Consider the following 18,339-nt stretch of genomic DNA (forward strand, 5'->3'; position numbering starts at 1 on the left):
AAGGAAAGAAGAGGCTGCACAGCCTAGCTTACCGGTTCCGTGAGCCTTGGTATACAGAGTACCGCGGTTTACACATCATAGTGTGTCGTCACTTACACGGGGCGAGCTAGCTCATAGTCGTATTTCAACGACGACGCGCTCTGGCTTCATCATCGCCAAGACGTTTTGGCTTGACCGTTGCGCGTCGTTGCTGCAAAGTCATCGGTCTTCACGCCGATCCCAGAAGGAAGCAAAAATCCGAAATTAGATTTTCTGTTTCTTCACTGGCTCATGGTGATGGTTATTGGAACTTTTTTTTTTTCATGGTGCCAGTACGTGGATAGGCAGCAGTATTTCCTCCCCGTTACCGAAACTTTATTTTCTCGGTAACACGGCTATGTGGCCTTAGTCGAACGATCGATGTTTATTCTTTGTCATTACGGAGTATCTGGGACTCGATATGTCTCTTTCACCATTCCGTACGGATACTGAATTGACTGACATTTGGTGATGTCCTCCTGTTGTCTGGCGACGGCAAGACAAGCTTTCCGCATAAAAAGCCTTCTTCGGCTACTTGCTCATTGCTGAGGAAGTGTTGGTGAACGGTAAGGAAGTTGCGTCGCGTGATCAAAGACAAGAGACCCCGAATCGGCGAACAATGAAAATAAAGTATTTCATGAACCGAGAAAACAGTGGCTATGCGCAATATTGAAGTAATGGTATCACGCGGACCGCCATGCCAGGCTGCCTTATTTTTGCCATGTGAGAACCTTTTGAAACATCGGATCTGTACACTTGTATGTAGAAATCCTGAAGCTGCGAAGTAATCATCAATTCCATCCTTGGCGATATACAGTCACTATTCGCAAGTTCTTGGGGTTCCCTCTTGGTATGGTAAACTCGGTGAGGGACCCGTACCTCAACTATTCCCGTCCCGTCCTCCAGGTTTCGATTGAACGAAAAGCCCGCGCCCCGCCAATCACGGAGCCCGGGCCTCTGAACGGCGGGGAGGGGCGAAGGGGAAAGGACGCAGACCAGAACCCGCCCCACCATGGAAGAAGCCCGGACCAAGCTCAAGCTCATTTTCCCACCGAACCTCTCACCCTAGCCTTCTCGGCCAAACATCCCAGCCGCCAAAAAACACACCCACGATCTCTCAACGACGTCACCCCGCGACAAAGCGAAAAATCCGTAACCAAATATCGAGGGACATTTGTCGAATTGGTAACCAGGCCCCGATAACGGACCTCCAAAGCAAGACCATAGGACCTAAGCCCCTCCTACAAACAGACAAACAAACGCCACGACACACCAGGACACAACCCAGCGGCGCAATGGCGGATAGAGGCTCACACAGAGGCGGCGGCCGAGGCGGAGGCGGAGGAGGAGGAAACTACCGCGGCGGAAGGGGAGGAGGTCGCGGCGGCGGCGGCGGCGGCGACCGAGGCGGAGCCCAGGGCTCGGGCGGCGATCGCGAGAGGCCCAAGAAGGAGAACATCCTCGACTTGTCAAAGTATGTGGACAAGCAGATTACTGTCAAGTTCAACGGCGGGCGCGAAGGTGCGTTGTATCTTGTCCCCCTTTTTCCTTTTTTCCCTTTTCCTTCTTGCCCCCCCTCCCATGGTTCTTGCGAAGGGGGAGGGGGAGGGGCTGTGTGTGTGTGTGTGTGTGGGAATCATGCGTGTATCGGTTGCTGACGTTAGGAAACCACAGTCACCGGAACGTTGAAGGGATACGATGCGCTGATGAACCTGGTGCTGGACGAGGTCCAGGAAGTCATGAGAGGTACGTGTGTCTCTACCTTTGCCTTTGCCCCATCCTTGGCGTAAACCAGAAAGGGGACCGGGGGGGGGGGGGGGGGGGCTCCCAATTGTGCGCCGGGGGCCAACGAAAAAAAACAAACCAAAAACAAAGAGAAAAAACAAAAAACCACGAGGCCCAGCACCCACTCGGCCGCCCCGGACACCCCCCCCACACCCCCCACCCCCGCACCCAGAGACGGGGGAGCTCTCAATATGGCTTCGCGGCTGACAAGAAACAAACAACTCAAACAGACGAAGAAGGAAACGAAACGACCAGGTCCCTAGGCCTCATCGTCGCCCGCGGAACCCTCCTCGTCCTCGTCAGCCCCGTCGACGGAAGCGAGCCCATAGCGAACCCGTTTGCGCAGCCCGAGGAGGAGTGAATAAACCCGAGAAAGGAGGGGGGGAGTCAGGGGGCTGAATTCGACTTGATATCCCAGCTGTGTGTGTGAGGCAGAAAAGGAAGGCAAGGGAAGTGGGGGCCCATCCAGCGACACTCATCGATAAGGCATGGTTTAATGTGCCCTGCGAGATGGGATGCGACTTGGGGCTGGACGTCTGGGTAAACGCGAGACGGTAATGTTGCTTGCGTGTCGTAGGCATGCAGCATACATCAGCATGAGGACATGAATATGACGATGGCATATCAAAAAGATCCACCAGATAGAAAGACCAACGAAAAAGAAAAAGGGGGGAGGGGGGGTTGGTGGGAAGGTATGGCACAAATATCATGGCGGGAAGAGCAGCATGAGTGAGGGCCTTTGCCGGTCCCCCGGCCTCACCTCCTCGTGCACGACAAACATGAATGAAAAAGAGATTTATTTCGTTACTGTTCTTTACCCGCATTCGTACTCTCCCATCTAACTGCATCTCACCATAGTCAGCGAGACCGCTCACTCCCCTTTCTCTATTCCTTCTCCGCTCAATCCGAAGGCTCCTATACGCTCCTCTTATACGTTCAAACCTGGCAAGCAAGCGAGTGAACACATTGCGTCCACTTGTCGTCTCACGCGCCGTTCCCACCGTTCGTTCATCCTTGGTCCAACGTCTCAAAACCAACGCTATGTCAGTCATCACACTCCGTAGTGGTTTCTCGCATCATTCGAAACGCAGCCCCGTGCATTGCAATCCAAGTACGTCGAAGCCTCGTTCCCCATCCTTTCGTGACCGTGATCTCGATCCTTGTCGTAACCGTGGCAATCCCAACCCTCCCCGTTCTAGTGAGAGGTGCCCTGGAACCCTCGGTTCGACGTCTGTTTCCCTGCCTTGAGAAGCTCCCCGAAAGCATTGCCGAGCTGTTTCTTCAGCTCCTTATAGCTGACGACAAAGCTCGTCTGCTCGTCTCGACTCGTGAGGCAGATTCGGTCGTCGCTACCGGCGTCCAGCCTGTTGAGGCATCGGATAATGTGGCCCATGTCTACTACGGGATTTCCGTTCGCGTCGACTTGGTGGAATACGTAGTCCCGGAATAGTTTGAGCATGTATCGCTCGCCGTTTTCTGACCAGTTCCTGTCGCCGTCGAATTCCTGCCGTTCGTTGACGGCACCAAGCTTGGCCATAAGGCGCACTATGCGGCCGTTTTCTAGTTCGCGGAACAGGTCCGACTTCAGGGCGTCCGCTTCCTGTAAACTGGCATCTAGCGTGGCAACCATATGGACTGCGATGCCCCGGACAAATTCTTCTATACCCTTGGGCGTGGCACCAACCTGAGAGGGAGTCAGAAGCCACAAGACAGTATCCGTGATTTCTTTCGAGTAAACCCTGCTCATCTGTTCCATCGACCCTTTGAGGTTCGTGAGCTGGTTCGGCGGCGTGTTAGTAGCTAGTGATAAAATGAGTTTCCCGAATTGAATCAAGTCCTCTTGTTGCAGCTCCTGAACGGGCCGACGGTTGTCGAACTGAACGACATCCAAAATGGAGCAGGCACTCAGCCGGATGCGATTCTTGTCCGTCACAATGACCTTGCTCATATCAAGGCATCTGGCAGCCAGATTCAATGTGTGGATAGCCTTCAAGGCATTGGCTATCTGGGAAATATAGCCCCATAGCACGCTTTCGGTTATGGGGTTCTTTGCGCTGAAGCGGGTGCCGTGGGTGGAAGCCGGTTGAGAAAAGTGAAGTTCGGCGAGTGTCTTGGAGAGGGGATGGTAGTCTTGTACGAAGAACAGGGAACTGTCGCCAAATGCTCTCGTGGTGAAGGCGTCATGTATTCCCACCACATTGCCGTTGTTGAGCCTTCGCCACTCCTTGACAGAGCGAATAGCTTGCTCGTTGGTGAGTCGGTACCCTGTTCTGCATTAGTAATGTCGAGGATAGGCATTGCCGGAGAGCATACCCTCAAGCCGTCTGAGACAGTATGTTTTGCCGTTCTTCGAGGATGTAGCCTTGTACACCCATGTGGTGTAGCCAAAGACACTGGAACTCTTCCGATGACTGGTATCAAGGGGAACGAGGGAGTAGTAGTTGTCTAACGGAGGTAGTGTCGAGTCTTCAACAGCGTTAGAAATCTATAGTACCTGTTGTTCATTGTGCAGCTTACTTGGCATGACCTGCTGCAAGGCCTCGGACTTGCGTTGCATCTCTTCGCGCATCTTCTCAGGTAAGAAGAAGTCGTGAATTTGCCTTTGGAACGGCATCAAATCATCTCGATACGGCCCAACCGGTGCGTACAGATGGTATTGAAGCTGCCGGACGTCAGTTTTGCCATAGAAAAATATCTAGTTCGCGTCCTCTCACCGGTTGAAGCGGAGCTGTGTAAGCATTTTGATGTTGGAAGTAGGCCCCTGAGCCAGCGAGTCCGGTAGGATCATCGGCATAAGGGTTGAAAGGTGTGGCCGGTAATGGCTGGGCAACATTGGGCATAGCAAAGGGGTCAAATGAGAGCCCTGTGTCGGAAGCTGGGCCATTGGCAGTAATCTTTTTCGATGTTAGTCTCAAATAAGCTGTTAGGCATGGTCATCCATACGCCAGTACTCAACTCAAAGTTTGATGGAGTAAATTCTCGAAATGTAGCAGGGTTAAATACTGTCGACGCGGCTTCTCCATCTGGAGCGGCGGCTGGCGTCGCAGCTGTGAAGAAGTTAGATGAGATAGTCCGTGATACAACATGGCTCAAGACGTACAGCCTGCTCCTCTGGGAGTAAAAACGGCTGCACTCGCAGCCTGGGAGGAAAATGTCGATTTCTTGGAGCCCGCTATCGTATTTGCACTCGGTGATGCCACCGAGGGCAGACCGGCGGGTGTGAATGAAGGCGAGTCGACATTGAGGGCCTTTCTCGCGCTATTAAAACCCAACTGTTAGCTTTCTACTATCATTGTTTGTCGTTAGGTTTGATTATTTCCCGTCATCGTCAATGCTCGCTCTACAAGTTAGTAGTCTACACCTCATCCTCCATGGCGCTATCCAAATTTCATTCACATTTCTTTGGCCACAGCTTTAGTCCACATCGACCATAGGGTGACCAGTCCGAGATCCACGGACATCTTGCTGCATATCGCGATGTATGCCAAAGCCGATCGGCGGGACTTCATCCAGGACTGCGATTCCAAGATCCACCTCCTCCTTCTATGCGAAGTAGGCCTCAATGTCGAGAACTTTAGTCCGCAACAAAGCTCGTCAGGCACATGTATCGCCAGAGTCTAGCACCGCTGCTGATCCTATGCCAAGGCCTCTACAATCGAGGCGCCTCCTTTTCCTCTAGTAGAGGAGCATCAGGTCTCGATAGCAAACGTCGACAGTTCTCGAGCATTTCGGACGGTTCTTTGGGCCATGGAAGTCGGTCACGATAGCGAAGCGGATCTGGACTGTGACCTACAAATCAGATTGGTTGCTCTGTCCTCCGGGACTATTCTGGACCGAGTTGGAACGATTCTGGTCGTGGTTGAAGGCGCAACCGGTGTTCTCGTATCGACAGTGTCCGTATATCATTACGTTTCGGCATAAGGTCTCTTTGTTTTCTAAGCCAATTGACAAGGCGTCAGCAATCCTGTGACGGCAACGTGGTCGGAAGGGCATCATGCGCGTTGACTCGCCTCGGATTTTGGGTTTCGGCGACCCAACTTGTCGACGGAGGTCGGACTGGGGGTATCGCGAGGTGGCCATGATCAGTAGTTTCGGTGGAAGAAAGTTTGGCCCCCTTGGTCGACGTTACGACGTCTGCACAGAGTCAGCCAAATCCAAAGCCCATGATCGAGTTGTCGTCGAGGTCGTTTTCATGGTATGGACGCGCGCGCGCTGGGTGTGGACGGGGGGGAATTCAGGACTTGGGCTGTCTGAGCGGGGTGGAGAGAAGACAAAGGCGGGCAGAGAAGAAGGACTGGAGCTCGCGTGGGGCCTGGCGCGAAGCCGGACTGGGGGCAGAGGACATTTTTGGGCAGACGCACTTGATCCTTGCAGACATTTGCCATGGCTCGAACACGTTTGGTGGGGTAGGTGTCTCGATCATGGACACGATGCCGTGCACCAGGCGAGGGTCGAGGTTGACGGCAGATGAATTTGGCGGATGATGCAAGGCAACGGAATGAAGTCGGAATAAGGTCGTGTCGAGATAGTACCTTAGGTAAGGCAAGGTAGAAGTAAAGCACCGATGCGCGCACCGTATCTTTTCTTGGAAGGATGCGTACGGATATGCAGCCCAGCGCAGGAAAGGCGGGAGGGACCAGGAAGGACAGAGGGGAAAACAGGGACCGGCGACAACGGCGCGACGGGCGGCGGAGCAGTCCAGTGAGGTAGGCGGTTTATGTGGGTGGGAAGACAGAGAGGTCAGATTTGCTACCGCGCGGCCAGGGAATACCCAAACCTACACAGGAGCGGGAGTTGGCGGTGCGAGCGGAGGTTAGGCGTGGTGGGAATGGAACCAACCAAGTCAAACCAACTTACAGCGTAGGTTGTGTCCAGTAGGTACTGAGAGGGGGGACAGTGACACACCCTCGCGACATGAAAACCGCTTAAAGTCAATGCTCTCGCACTATTAATCAACATTCGTGGGTAAACGTGCTGGATTTGGCCGTGAAAGTATGTCATTTCCACAATATCCGAGCGATAATAACATCTAGGTCGAAGCGGCCTTCACTTGGTGCATAATGAGGTGGATGTCACTCTCACACGACTCAGCTCATATACATTGCATGAATACTGGCTTGCTGTTACCCAACCTTGTGAAAATCGATACTTGATGTGGGAATGATAGCCGTATTGGCATTCATGTTCATCCCAGGTAGGTAGCAAGTCACGTCAATTAAGGATACAAGGCACATTATGGAAAACGCTATCCGTATCATCTATTAGATATCCTGATGATTTCTAAGAATTCTAGCACTTCCCCGTAGTGTTTGTAGCTGAGGAAAGATCATGTAGGTGTCCACTCATCCTTCACATCGCAGCGGGGCTATGTACCTATCCGACACGTCTCCCCTCATCGGACAGATGCAATTGCCATGTGTCCAGATAAGCGATAAAACATACTCTTTAATTTTATGGCGTCACGAACGCGATTCGTCGCGCAGACGCCAGCAGTAGGTACTCCGTACCTTACCTTACTTCATGTACCTTGCCAAGCCCTTGAACATCCGCACTCCGCCCAATGACAAGTGTCGTCACCGGGCAAGACACTCTCGACAATCAGCTGCGACTAGCGGACCATCTCAGACACCCGGTCATTTGCTACCAACGCATCCAGCCTCTCGTCAATGAGCTGCATCAAAGCCCAAAGCCGCTCCTTTGATTCTTGAACTTGTTCCTCTGTCTCTCCCACGCATCCAGCTGTATTATTTTTCTTATTTCACGGTCAAATAGCCGACCTTTGCCAATTTATCACGACTTTGGCAGGCTGCTGCAACTACCGCGGAAGGGTCCTTCTCCGCTGCCTTGCTTAGCCACGTTGCTCTTCGCTGTGACCAGCCCACTTCCGCCCTAGGCCTGACTCCTTTCACAACGTCAACCTGCGCATTCACCTATTTCCATGGACCACTAAATCTGCCTTTGGACTATACCCATCGTCGCTTCGACATACTCGCCAATCTTGACTTGTGTGCAGCACCCAACGACAGCATGGCGGAGAGCGGAGACGTAGATTTGGGACAGCTGTCTGCAAGTCAGCAAGAGTCCCTCCAGCAATACACAAGTGTCACAAATCAGGAGCTCAAGGATGCGGTACCGCTGTTGCAGCGATCGCAATGGAACGTCCAGGTAAACTTTTGCAATGCGGCACTGGCCAGCTTGTGAATTATACTGACTGATCTGGGTACAGATCGCCATCGCCAAGTTCTTCGACGGCGAAGGCCCTGATCCTGTCGCAGAGGCAATGGCACAGGACATCCCCCGGACAGAAGCGCGGCACGAGAACCTTCAAGAGAGTCTGCTTGCCTCTGCAGCTCGTCCACCGGCTCCTCGGAGAGATCGACCCGACCCCGCGCCGCGAATCGTTCCTCAACCGAATACAGTCCACCGTCCACCATTCCTGATCGGGTTGCTCCTGGCACCCTTCAGCATCGGTTACAGCATCGCATCTAAGGTGTTTCGGACCGTCTTCTACCTGCTCAGTTTTCTTCCCCGACAGATCCGGCCACGGGCCATCACGAGCGGGCCGGGGAATGGGCTGCGGAGTACCAATGGGCGCCGGATGCTCATGCCCCGAGACACGGCCGCACGTTTCAAGCGTGAATTCGAGGAAGAATATGGAAGCACCGAATTGCCCTGGTTCGAGGGCGGTATTGCCCAGGCACAAGACCTGGCCAAGAAGGACCTCAAGTTCTTACTTGTTGTTCTCATGTCGCCCGAACACGACGATACCGAATCTTTCACGAGGGAAACTTTATTGAACCCAGATGTTGTCAGCTTCATCAATGACCCGGCGAACAATGTTATCTTGTGGGGCGGCAACATCCTGGACTCTGAAGCGTACCAGGTCGCCCAGGAATACAACTGCACAAAGTACCCATTTTCGGCGATCATCTGCCTCACGCCCAAGGAAGGAAGCACTAGAATGAGCATCATCAAGCGGCTTGCTGGCCCGATGCCGGCTACTGCGTACCTTGCGGAAGCTCAGATTGCCATCAACAAATACGCACCAGATCTAGCAGGTGTCCGAGCAGAGAGGACAGCACAAGAGGTGGCACGCAGTCTGCGAACTGAGCAAGATACGGCCTACGAACGATCGTTGGCCAAGGACAGGGAGAGAGCGCGACAGCGGCGCGAGGCGGAAAAGGCCGCGGCAGAAGCTGCACGCAAAGCCGAGGAAGAAGCCGAAGCGGCAGCGAGGCGCGAGGAGCTTGGCGATAAGTGGAAGCGCTGGCGGGCGACGACTATGGAAGACGAGCCACCAGCCAGCAACAAGGATGTGGTACGGATTGCGCTGAAGATGCCCGAGTCGTCTGGGGCTGGAAGAATCGTGCGCCGGTTCCGCAACGACACAACGATGGAAACGCTATACGCTTTCGTGGAGTGTTACGATGTGTTGACGGCATCAGAGGAAGTGTCAGAGAAGGCGGCTGTCAAGCCCGAGGGCTACGAGCACGAGTATCAGTTCCGCATTGCATCTGTGATGCCCCGGGTGGTGTACGAACCCAGCAAGGAGGAAACGATGGGGCAGAAGATTGGGCGGTCAGGGAATCTGATCGTGGAGGAAGTGTCGGCCGACGGCGAGTCAGACTCCGGCGAAGAATACTCGTCGTAGATGGAGATGGTACGACCCAGGGCATCTGATCAAGCAAGTGTAGAATGGCGCAAGGCAGAGCAAGCATTGGTAGAAAACCGCGCCATTGTGTACGCGCAGTGCGCGGGCACCCAATAGCAACCATTCCAGACATTGTCGCGAGCATTGAAGAACGTTGTCAGCAAGCTGCAGGATACAATAGCTTCTTATCGCCTAAAGCTAGCCGCGGGAGCCGTCTGTCCATCTTGGGCAAGCCAAGGTAGCCCATCGCACGAGGCCGTGAAGTTCAAAAGAGGGTAACGACATTGGCGCGGGAGGCAACCTGATGATGTACATATCTCACCGCAGGTATCTGTAAGTGAATGCTAAAGAGGGGTTGATTTGCGTGGCCTCTTTTGTCTGGCGTCTTGGGAGTTCCCCACTAGACGACGGGAGGCCGAAGGGAAAAGTGTGTAATGTACACCGCACGCGATGTAGGTGGCAGGTCCCGTGGCGCTGTTTGGCCATACACGTACGTGTTGAGGATGTTGCTGCTTGCGTGGATGAGTGAGGCTGTGCAGACCAATACTTGGCTTGCCGGGCCGTGGGGTTTGGCAGTTGAAAGTTTGTGTAGCTCGGCTGCGAAGTGAAGAAGAGGGCTGATCATCATGGTCGGATTTTAATCGCGATGGAAAACAACAACATCAAGACAGGTTGTTTGTCTAGCTCGAGGTTTATGTTAATACGAGTTGCTGTATTGTTAAAGGAGCAGATTTGCCATCCGATCATGTGCGGGAGGAAGACCCTGAATTATGGCATGAACGTAGACTGGACCGTCGTACCCGCCTGCATACGTCAAAATGGGGGGATGTCTCTAGTCAATGCGACCCCCAATTTTTGACGTGGTCCTCTCCAAATAAAGTAGAACCCAAACCAAAAAGAAGGAGGATGAATAAACATTCCAGTAGAGCGTGATGGGTTGTGTAGATTTGAAGCACATGTGGCAGCTATGCTGAGAATGCTAAAGTCTTGAAAATTCGTCTCGGGTAAGGTAAGGTCCGAATAACATGAGAAAGACACAGACAGATGGATGGGATCTGATGAGGAGGATTACTCCCGTCTGGACGGATACAGAGGAGGAAAGACCCAAAACCAAAGTTTGGTGGTTTCGAGGTCCCCACCATCAACGAGCTGTGAGATACGTACTGGAGATCGGTGCAAGGTCTCCCCAGGCACTGCCGTCTTCTCTGGGGGCTCTGGGCCTCTTGCGCATCACTTTTTGCCATCCAAGTCGTCGTCATGCCTGCTCCAGAATCAACGCCGCGACACTTGTACCTGGTCTGAACAACTCGCCGCAGCAAAAGGACCGACGAGCATACCTTCATCGGCCCAACGCAAATCGAGGACCCTTTCCACCGCCTTTCGTTTCTTCTCGTCGTTCGCATACTTACCTTCATCCTGATCTGACATGATTCGCTCCAACCAACAACGACAAGATTGCAAGGGTCTCTAACAACTTGTCAGAAACACTGATATCTTCCCTTCGTCCATTATTATCGTTCCTCGTTAACACCAAATGCCAATAAACAAAAAGGCTCCTTGGCTTTCCCCCCCTCTTAACAAACGAAGCATCTGCCCAGGCCCGAAAACAAACCGACGAACAGCCACACTCATTTGCGCCATCCTCCGCGAGATAGATCTCCAAGAAGCGCTACCAGCAGAGTATCAAGGTTAATCAAAGCCACCGGCAACGTCCGGCATTCGCAAGGCCAAAGACTACCGCCGCCGCTACGTGACCTCGACTCCGTACCGCGGTCAGTAACTCTCCTCGCACCACGCACTCGGAGAGGCGCAGACAAGCCCACTCGACCCGAACCCTTGCCAGGCGCCGCCGTCTCCCTCCTCTCACACGCCGAGACGCTCGATACTTGGGGCGTTCCAATCACCCCGCCAAAACTTCTCCAACGGTCCAACAGACCAGATACCGCACTACGCACCATTACAGCACACGCTTAAAAGGACCCCGTGGACGGTGGACCAGCGGGACGCCGGGCTGAGGTTTAATTTAAAATAACCCCCAGTTCGTCTGGCCCGTCCGACCTTGCCTTACCCTTCCCCTCCGAGCGTCACTTCCAGGCTGCAGCTCAACTAGGCCCTGCGCATCCGTACCTATTTCTTCCAAACTCCCGCCGCTTGCCCCCCGAAACATACGCGCACAGCTTCCCGCATTGCTGTCATTCCATTCACCGAACCTTAACTCTTTTCCACAGACAATCCGCCCATCGTCCATTCACTTCAGTCGTTCACGGCCGCTTTGCGATATCTTGCGACGTTCATATCAGCGTCTCTTCTGGACATCCGACCACTCCGCTTCGACTCGGGCGCTTTCCCCCTTTGTCCGTCATAGGACCCCTAGATCCGTGCTTCCGACGCAAGTCTCTCGTCCCCTCGCGGCTCAGCGCTCCTCCGTCCGCAGGTTCCGCGACCGCAAAGATGAAGGCCATGAAGGGGCTTAGTGTGAATCGGATGATGAGTACGCTCAAGAAGCGAACGACGAATAGTGAGTTGAAACCACCATACACCCTAACTCCATCTAGAGTGATCCCGAAGGAAGTGCTGATCGATATCTCTCCCCGCAAGACTTCAGTGGATCCAGCCAAGTGTCGGCATCGCCAGTAGACCCGCAGAACGAGACGCCCGAAGCTACGGCTGCGCGTAGCGTGGTATGCAAGACCTGGCCTTCCCTACGCCAATGATCACAGCTGACGTAGTGCTCAGAAACAATTTTGCGAATCTGGAGGCCCCAATGCTCAGGTATATGCTTAGTCGCGACAATTTGTGCTCGCGGTGAGCTTCCTGCTAATAGAATATACAGGGCGACGAAGTCCTCTACCTCCCGCCCATTGTCGATGCCGCTGAGTCTTCTCCGGCCGCGGCCGCCGAATGCGCGCGCATCATCCGGAAATACCTAGCCAAGGATAACCACGCCAAAGCCTCGTGGCAGTACAATGCCATCATGCTGATTCGCATCCTTACCGACAATCCCGGCCCCACGTTCACGCGGAATATGGACAAGAAGTTCGCCGATACCGTCAAGGAGTTATACCGTACTACGCACGATCCCAGTGTCAGACAGATGCTATCCGAGACATTGGATACTTTCGAGGCTACCAAGTTTGACGATCAGGGTCTGGGCGAGTTGATCTCTATGTGGAAGAAGGAAAAGGAACGAAGCTACAAGCAATATGGCGTAAGGGCTCCTAAAAAAAGCAGTCGATTCCGTCCTTACCGAACTGACATATCCCCATAGAATCCCAGACAGTCTATGGCTGGCCCCGATCCTCGGACTATGAATGCGCCGCCATTCAATCCCCACTCGCAGAATTATTTTGCAAGAAATCACACCAATCGAAGCTTGCCTACCCCCGTTGAGCTTGCAAGTAGGTTAGAGGAGGCGAGAACATCTGCAAAGTTACTTTCTCAGGTTGTCGTCAACACCCCTCCCCAGGAGGTCATCAACAATGACCTGATCAAGGAGTTCGCGGACAGATGCCAGAGTGCTTCGAGAAGTATACAATTGTACATGACTGCCGAAAACCCGTCTCCCGACAATGAGACTATGGAGCACCTGATTGATACGAACGAGCAACTACAATCAGCGCTCAACCAGCATCAGAGAGCCGTTCTGGGCGCTCGGAAGCAGCTCGGAATCGACCCGAGGTCAGATAATGCTAGCCCCGTGAGCCCCCAGACGGCCGAGTCTCAGCAAGCGAGTCGGACCCAAGAATGGACGCAAGCCCAGGCCCAGTCGTCATCTTCTAGTTCGACCCCTCCTCTGCCGACAAGGCCGTCCGAAGGAAGCGGAAAGGGCAAGGCATCAGAAACCTTCGCCCCACCCCCGGGACCGCCCCCGAAAGCGCAACCGCAATACGGGGCCGAGGACCCATTCAGAGACCCCCAGCCGGAGATCCACTACTCTTCATCGAGCAGACCCGGAGGGTCCGGTGGTGCGGTGGAACTACCGGGCGAGGAGCCGCGGCTGGCTCATGAGCCATTCCATCCAGGCTTCAACCCCACTCCAAGCTACCTTGGAAGACAAGACAGCGCTCTTGGCAAAATCACGATGCATGGCGCCGACGAAGCCACTACGCCTGGACCTCTCAGCGGTAACCCGATTCAGACTGTCGACCTCAGGAACAGGCAAGAGACACTGCATGAGGACTCGGATGATGACCTTTACGAATCAACCCCGAAGAGTTCCAAGAAGAAGGACCCGGTGTACAGGTACTAGATTGGGTGGCGGAAGCTCAATTGAGTGAGGAGGTGATGTATCCTGCCATATTTTGTTGATCAGAAAAGGGGGGTTGTTTTCCCTGCGCATATTGCTTTAGAGTTCTCGCAAGGGAGAAATTGGGTATCTTGTGGTGGTGTTCTCATTTCACCCAAGGCAGATGAAATTTGCCGCTCTTGATGAGCGAACACAGTTGTCGATTATAGGCATTAGCAAAGCACGGCGCCTGGCTTACGAGTTTACCTCTATGAAATCAGACCTTTTTATCCTCAGGGAAGTGACAATGCTCTTTTGTCGTCGCCATTGACCAGAGGAAGTGATGAGGCAATGGTACAGGGGGAGCTGCTTCTGGTGCTGTCGAGAGGGAAAGTGGGATCAGAAAGAGACGTTTCGCTACGTACTAAGTTGTAGGCAGTCTCCAACGTGGTTCCGAACATGTGGTCTACACTTTGCCATTTTCCTCTCGTTCCCCCCTCCTACAGAACGTCACAGATCATCTCTGCGCCCCTCCGATTGTTTTTTGCTCACGGTCCAGCCAGGACAGCAAGGTCTTCGTAGCTGTTGAGAGAAATAAGACGCCCCTGAGACGCAGCGATCGGCATGGCACTAACGCGACTGTAGAAGCGAGAGCGATGCCACGGCTATCTAGCTCGATGCACTCGAGTCTTCATTCACCCCGGTATGCTTTGCGGAGGAATGCCATGAGAGCCATCACCCAAGGGTGTAAGTCCTGGTACTCCACCTTCATTCCCCCAATACTGTATACGGCCTTCCCGCCTCAATGCGACGCTGGCTGCTACACTGCAGTTGAGCGGCGTTGCCTCGCTCAAGGAAGGATTACTCTCAGCTTCTACTAGGCGCCGAAGCTCCTTTCGTGGCGAAGCAGTCATGAGGCAACTGGACGTGCCGGACCCCAAAGTATACTCCAATCATCAGCGACGATTTCAGATCTACGTCATATATCAGCTCGCAGGAATACGTCAGAGAAGTTGTAAAGCAGGCTGCGAGGCGTTCTGGGGAGGCAGCCGAGCTTACAATAAGCATCTAATTTCCGTCGTGACGACAGGCTATCCTATACCACTGCTTCAGAAGGTGATGTACTTGTCTGCTCAGATGAGTATAAACTCTTGGCCCCCTCTCTTTCTGCTGATCAGCCGAGTCTACTTATCACCATTCACAAGAAGATTCAGAGGGCACAGTAATCCCCGACCACATCGCCGAACGGACAACATGCAAGACGATACGGGCCACATTACGTCGGCTATCAGGCCTGGGGAACTCGAAAAGGTCCAAGGGCTTTGGAAGTTTCAGGTACAACGTGTCAAGGCACAGACTTGGGCTTATCGGGATATCAAGTTCCTAGTGTATGATGACACCGCCGACGCGGACGAGGGCGACTCGAAGACAGGCAAGACCAGCGAAAACACCGCGATCTTCGAGAGGCCTCCCAAGTTCATGCCGACGAGTTCCGATCATGATTCATCTGTTGCACCACAAACCCTTGGAGATGGCGACGAAGATCCCATGTTCAAGCAAGCAATCATCTCATATTTGAAGCAACCGCACTCGGAAGCCGGGCCAGCTGCGGCATTTGAGTATCCTCCAGAAGACGACGACATGGACGATCCAGATCTTCAAGAGGCCATTCGCATGTCGTTGATGAGTGACGATGAATCCAGCGACGGACCAATTACGGCGGATCCTTCGAGGCTGATTGCTGGATCATCTACAGCATGTAAAAAGACCCCCGAAGACGAGAACATGGATGATCCAGAGCTTCAAGAGGCCATCCGTCTGTCATTGATGAGTGACGGCGAGTCTGGCAACGCACCAATTTCAGCAGAATCCGGGCCCTCTGTTGCCAACACAGACGAAGATGAAGACGTCTTCGAATGCAGAATTTGCTCGAAGCTACCCACGTTTCCCCACGACAAAAAGACGCGGAACTTCCGCCTTTTCAAACCAGCGGACGAGTTTCCGCATCTCGTCACGGAACGGCCAAGCAGCGTCGACGTATGTGTCCATTATGTTGCAGTATCGTACTGCTGGCCTGAGGAAATCAAAGACGAGTATGGAAACACCGTTCCTCCTATCATCGAATCAAAGGTCCGAGATCTCAACGGTAAGCCACGTGCTGCTCGGGCACTTGACGATGTTCTCGACCGTGCTGTCGACTTTGCTAATTCCGCCGGGCTTCGCATGATTTGGATCGACCAGGAATGCCTTCCGCAACCGAAAGAAGATGGTTCAGAGGAAGACAAGGCGTACCAGCGACTCGGGGTACAGGCACTGGACATAGTCTACAACAGGGCTATCGTTACAGCTGGCCTACACGAATCAACTATCAGCAAGACTGAGATGAGCGCGGTTCAATTCTTGATAGACCACGAAACTGAAGAACTGCGTTATTTGAGCCTCCGTCCACAGCTGTTCCAGTATGCTCTGGATTTCTTGTACATGGTCCAAGCAGACAAATGGTATACACGAGCGTGGGTTATTCAAGAAGCGATCAGTGCCGGCGACGGCTTGGTTCTTGTGTTCAGACGAGGTCCCGGTGTTGTCTACACGTCCAAGCTTCGTGCCGATCAGAAGAAGTATTCGACTCCTCGACATCCACTGGACTCGGAGAGGCGAACTCTCAAGTCAGAGATTATCTGCATTCCTGTAGGCCTCTTTAGGGTCCTTGTCGAAACCTGCAAGTCTCTGCTGGAACAACGTTTTCAGGTTATGGGGCAGGCTCTAATTCGAACCAGCACCGGCAAGAATGCCATCCCGATCCTCTCCGTCGCCGAGTCCCTTCATCCAAAGATCACAGTGCGCCAGCATGTGGCCGGTGTCCACGTGTACGGAGGCAAAGTCTACGGTGGCCGTCAAAAGGTGAACGCCGCCACGGCTCTGACGCTGCTGAAGAGTCGTCACTGTCGCGATGTTCAAGATCGTCTGACTATCCTGGCAAACATGTGCAGTTACGAGATTCGCTTAGACCCTATGAGAGTAGCGAAGGAATGTGATTCGCTTCGAATCGGTATTTTGGCCATCACGCTGCTGAATGGAGACACGTCCCTCCTGGTGCCTGAGGTCTATGACTTCCCTGGCGACGAAGACGGAGAGCCAGACCCTTCTATGGATCGCCGCGTGGGGAGCCTTCTGTCACCTTTTGACACGGACTCCAAAGGGATCAGTAGCTACGCAGTACAAGACGGCAAGCTCGTCAACCCTGCCGTGTACAAACATAGTTTTGGGGGTAAGAGGAAAGGACTCCATCTGTGTGCATATCTCTGGACAGTCGACGATACTCTCGATCTCAGCCCTCTGAAATACCAATTCGCCGAGATCTGGCATAGGATGAAGTGCTTGCGCATCATCATGGACCCTCAAAAGGAGGAATCCGTCGATGAATTCGCTAGGCGAAAGGGTTTAATTACCCAACATTTCTCAAAGAACTACGTCAGAGACCGGGCGAAATCGGAAATCTTTCACCATGGTGTCATCGCTGCTGACTCGAGTGTTTGGGAAGGCCTAGATGCGAGGGGGGTCCAGGTCAAAGCATACCTTGACGCCTACCGCGTAGAAGCGGAGCCCGAGATGCAGAAGATCGTGGCGGAGATCTTCTTCGCCATCTTGCGATACTTGCACGGCCTCTGTACCACTCAGTCTCTAGGCGCCGCGAACAGCATCTGGCAATCGATTCGCACGGATGCCGTCTATACACGTAGGCCAGAGATGCCAGACTTAGTGGGTGAGCAGCTTTTTTCACACGAAGACGTTCTTGTGGACCCTTTCCGAACGCTTCAGCTGGATAAGGATCGAGGCGGCGGCTACTATCAAGCCTGGATCGTGGACCGGATCATGCATGAGGGTGTCCTCTTCGTCGGCAGGTATAATTGCGCTTCCAATGTCCCGCTGGTGGGAGTGGATCCTAGGCCGAGCCGCGATCCAGGGGAAGGCCCAAGTCGGCAGAATGATGGCAAAGTTCCAGACAACATTATCCAACGGCAATTCCAGCGACGAGTCCTGGCAACGCTCTACAGTTCTGGGCTCGAAGGAAATTTCGACGCCCTCGAGGATCACGAAACCAGGATCGTCCCGTCCAGTCTGGCTTGGTTCGCAGAAGCTCTCAAGCGAGACCTCTTCACGGCAGAGGCAGAGCAAGCTCGGACGCAGCAGCTCATATCGATCTTCGACGTGGATGGACCTTGCCTCGTTGCTACCGTCTTCAACTCAGACTGGGAAGTGCTGCCTCGTCCTGATATCAGAAGTATGAGTATCTGCTGGGTGGTTGAACCGGTGGAGAAGGCCAAGTCAGAGAGCCATGGGAAGCAGAGCGCCGCTGTCGATGAAGAGCAACTCATAATCGGCGGCAAAGGCAAGGAATCTGAACGCATGCCTTTTACATCTAACACTCATGATTTTATGGTAGGCGGCAAGGGGAAGGAACCTGAGCACTCACCCTCTACACCCGACGCTGGTGATCTGGGAATAGCCTCAAACACGGAATCTGCCGACCCAACTTCGTACAGAGTGTTGGATAAGGTGAAGGGAATGTGGCAAATAATGGACCTGCCCATGCAGGAATACGCCTTCATCTAGTCTTGAGGCAACCTGAGACTTGCAACAAAAAGACGTACACGGGTGA

General features: G+C 53.5%; 9 protein-coding genes across 9 annotated transcripts; 4 read left to right on the forward strand and 5 right to left on the reverse strand.

Annotated features, from left to right (window-relative positions):
* Nucleotides 1-675: 675 nt before the first annotated feature.
* CLUP02_14758 (uncharacterized protein) lies at nt 676-1,062 on the reverse strand (the record flags this gene model as incomplete). The annotated part of the gene is made up of 1 exon (XM_049293684.1): nt 676-1,062. One exon carries the CDS (start codon nt 1,060-1,062, stop codon nt 676-678), a length of 387 nt encoding a protein of 128 aa, XP_049150830.1.
* Nucleotides 1,063-1,313: 251 nt separating this feature from the next.
* CLUP02_14759 (LSM domain-containing protein) lies at nt 1,314-2,164 on the forward strand (the record flags this gene model as incomplete). The annotated part of the gene is made up of 3 exons (XM_049293685.1): nt 1,314-1,539; nt 1,693-1,764; nt 2,034-2,164. The coding sequence occupies 3 exons, from the start codon at nt 1,314-1,316 to the stop codon at nt 2,162-2,164; spliced, it is 429 nt and encodes a 142-aa protein (XP_049150831.1).
* An 834-nt stretch (nt 2,165-2,998) lies between these two features.
* CLUP02_14760 (uncharacterized protein) lies at nt 2,999-5,264 on the reverse strand (the record flags this gene model as incomplete). The annotated part of the gene is made up of 7 exons (XM_049293686.1): nt 2,999-4,068; nt 4,117-4,269; nt 4,321-4,465; nt 4,518-4,697; nt 4,747-4,850; nt 4,904-5,061; nt 5,200-5,264. 7 exons carry the CDS (start codon nt 5,262-5,264, stop codon nt 2,999-3,001), a joined length of 1,875 nt encoding a protein of 624 aa, XP_049150832.1.
* Nucleotides 5,265-5,592: 328 nt separating this feature from the next.
* CLUP02_14761 (uncharacterized protein) lies at nt 5,593-5,883 on the reverse strand (the record flags this gene model as incomplete). The annotated part of the gene is made up of 2 exons (XM_049293687.1): nt 5,593-5,729; nt 5,781-5,883. The coding sequence occupies 2 exons, from the start codon at nt 5,881-5,883 to the stop codon at nt 5,593-5,595; spliced, it is 240 nt and encodes a 79-aa protein (XP_049150833.1).
* A 154-nt stretch (nt 5,884-6,037) lies between these two features.
* Nucleotides 6,038-6,992, reverse strand: CLUP02_14762 (uncharacterized protein; the record flags this gene model as incomplete). The annotated part of the gene is made up of 3 exons (XM_049293688.1): nt 6,038-6,580; nt 6,661-6,748; nt 6,931-6,992. 3 exons carry the CDS (start codon nt 6,990-6,992, stop codon nt 6,038-6,040), a joined length of 693 nt encoding a protein of 230 aa, XP_049150834.1.
* A 371-nt stretch (nt 6,993-7,363) lies between these two features.
* On the forward strand, nt 7,364-9,454 carry CLUP02_14763 (UBX domain-containing protein; the record flags this gene model as incomplete). The annotated part of the gene is made up of 3 exons (XM_049293689.1): nt 7,364-7,465; nt 7,576-7,968; nt 8,030-9,454. 3 exons carry the CDS (start codon nt 7,364-7,366, stop codon nt 9,452-9,454), a joined length of 1,920 nt encoding a protein of 639 aa, XP_049150835.1.
* A 29-nt stretch (nt 9,455-9,483) lies between these two features.
* On the reverse strand, nt 9,484-10,412 carry CLUP02_14764 (uncharacterized protein; the record flags this gene model as incomplete). Its single annotated transcript, XM_049293690.1, has 4 exons — nt 9,484-9,619; nt 9,777-10,071; nt 10,217-10,286; nt 10,347-10,412. The coding sequence occupies 4 exons, from the start codon at nt 10,410-10,412 to the stop codon at nt 9,484-9,486; spliced, it is 567 nt and encodes a 188-aa protein (XP_049150836.1).
* Nucleotides 10,413-10,479: 67 nt separating this feature from the next.
* On the forward strand, nt 10,480-13,703 carry CLUP02_14765 (GAT domain-containing protein; the record flags this gene model as incomplete). The annotated part of the gene is made up of 8 exons (XM_049293691.1): nt 10,480-10,836; nt 10,909-10,931; nt 11,053-11,379; nt 11,494-11,972; nt 12,053-12,135; nt 12,191-12,226; nt 12,288-12,662; nt 12,723-13,703. The coding sequence occupies 8 exons, from the start codon at nt 10,480-10,482 to the stop codon at nt 13,701-13,703; spliced, it is 2,661 nt and encodes an 886-aa protein (XP_049150837.1).
* Nucleotides 13,704-14,933: 1,230 nt separating this feature from the next.
* CLUP02_14766 (uncharacterized protein) lies at nt 14,934-18,293 on the forward strand (the record flags this gene model as incomplete). Its single annotated transcript, XM_049293692.1, has 1 exon — nt 14,934-18,293. The coding sequence occupies one exon, from the start codon at nt 14,934-14,936 to the stop codon at nt 18,291-18,293; it is 3,360 nt and encodes a 1,119-aa protein (XP_049150838.1).
* Between the last annotated feature and the right edge of the window lie 46 nt (nt 18,294-18,339).

The sequence above is a fragment of the Colletotrichum lupini genome, chromosome 8, assembly GCF_023278565.1.
Source record: "Colletotrichum lupini chromosome 8, complete sequence".
Lineage (NCBI taxonomy): Eukaryota > Fungi > Ascomycota > Sordariomycetes > Glomerellales > Glomerellaceae > Colletotrichum > Colletotrichum lupini.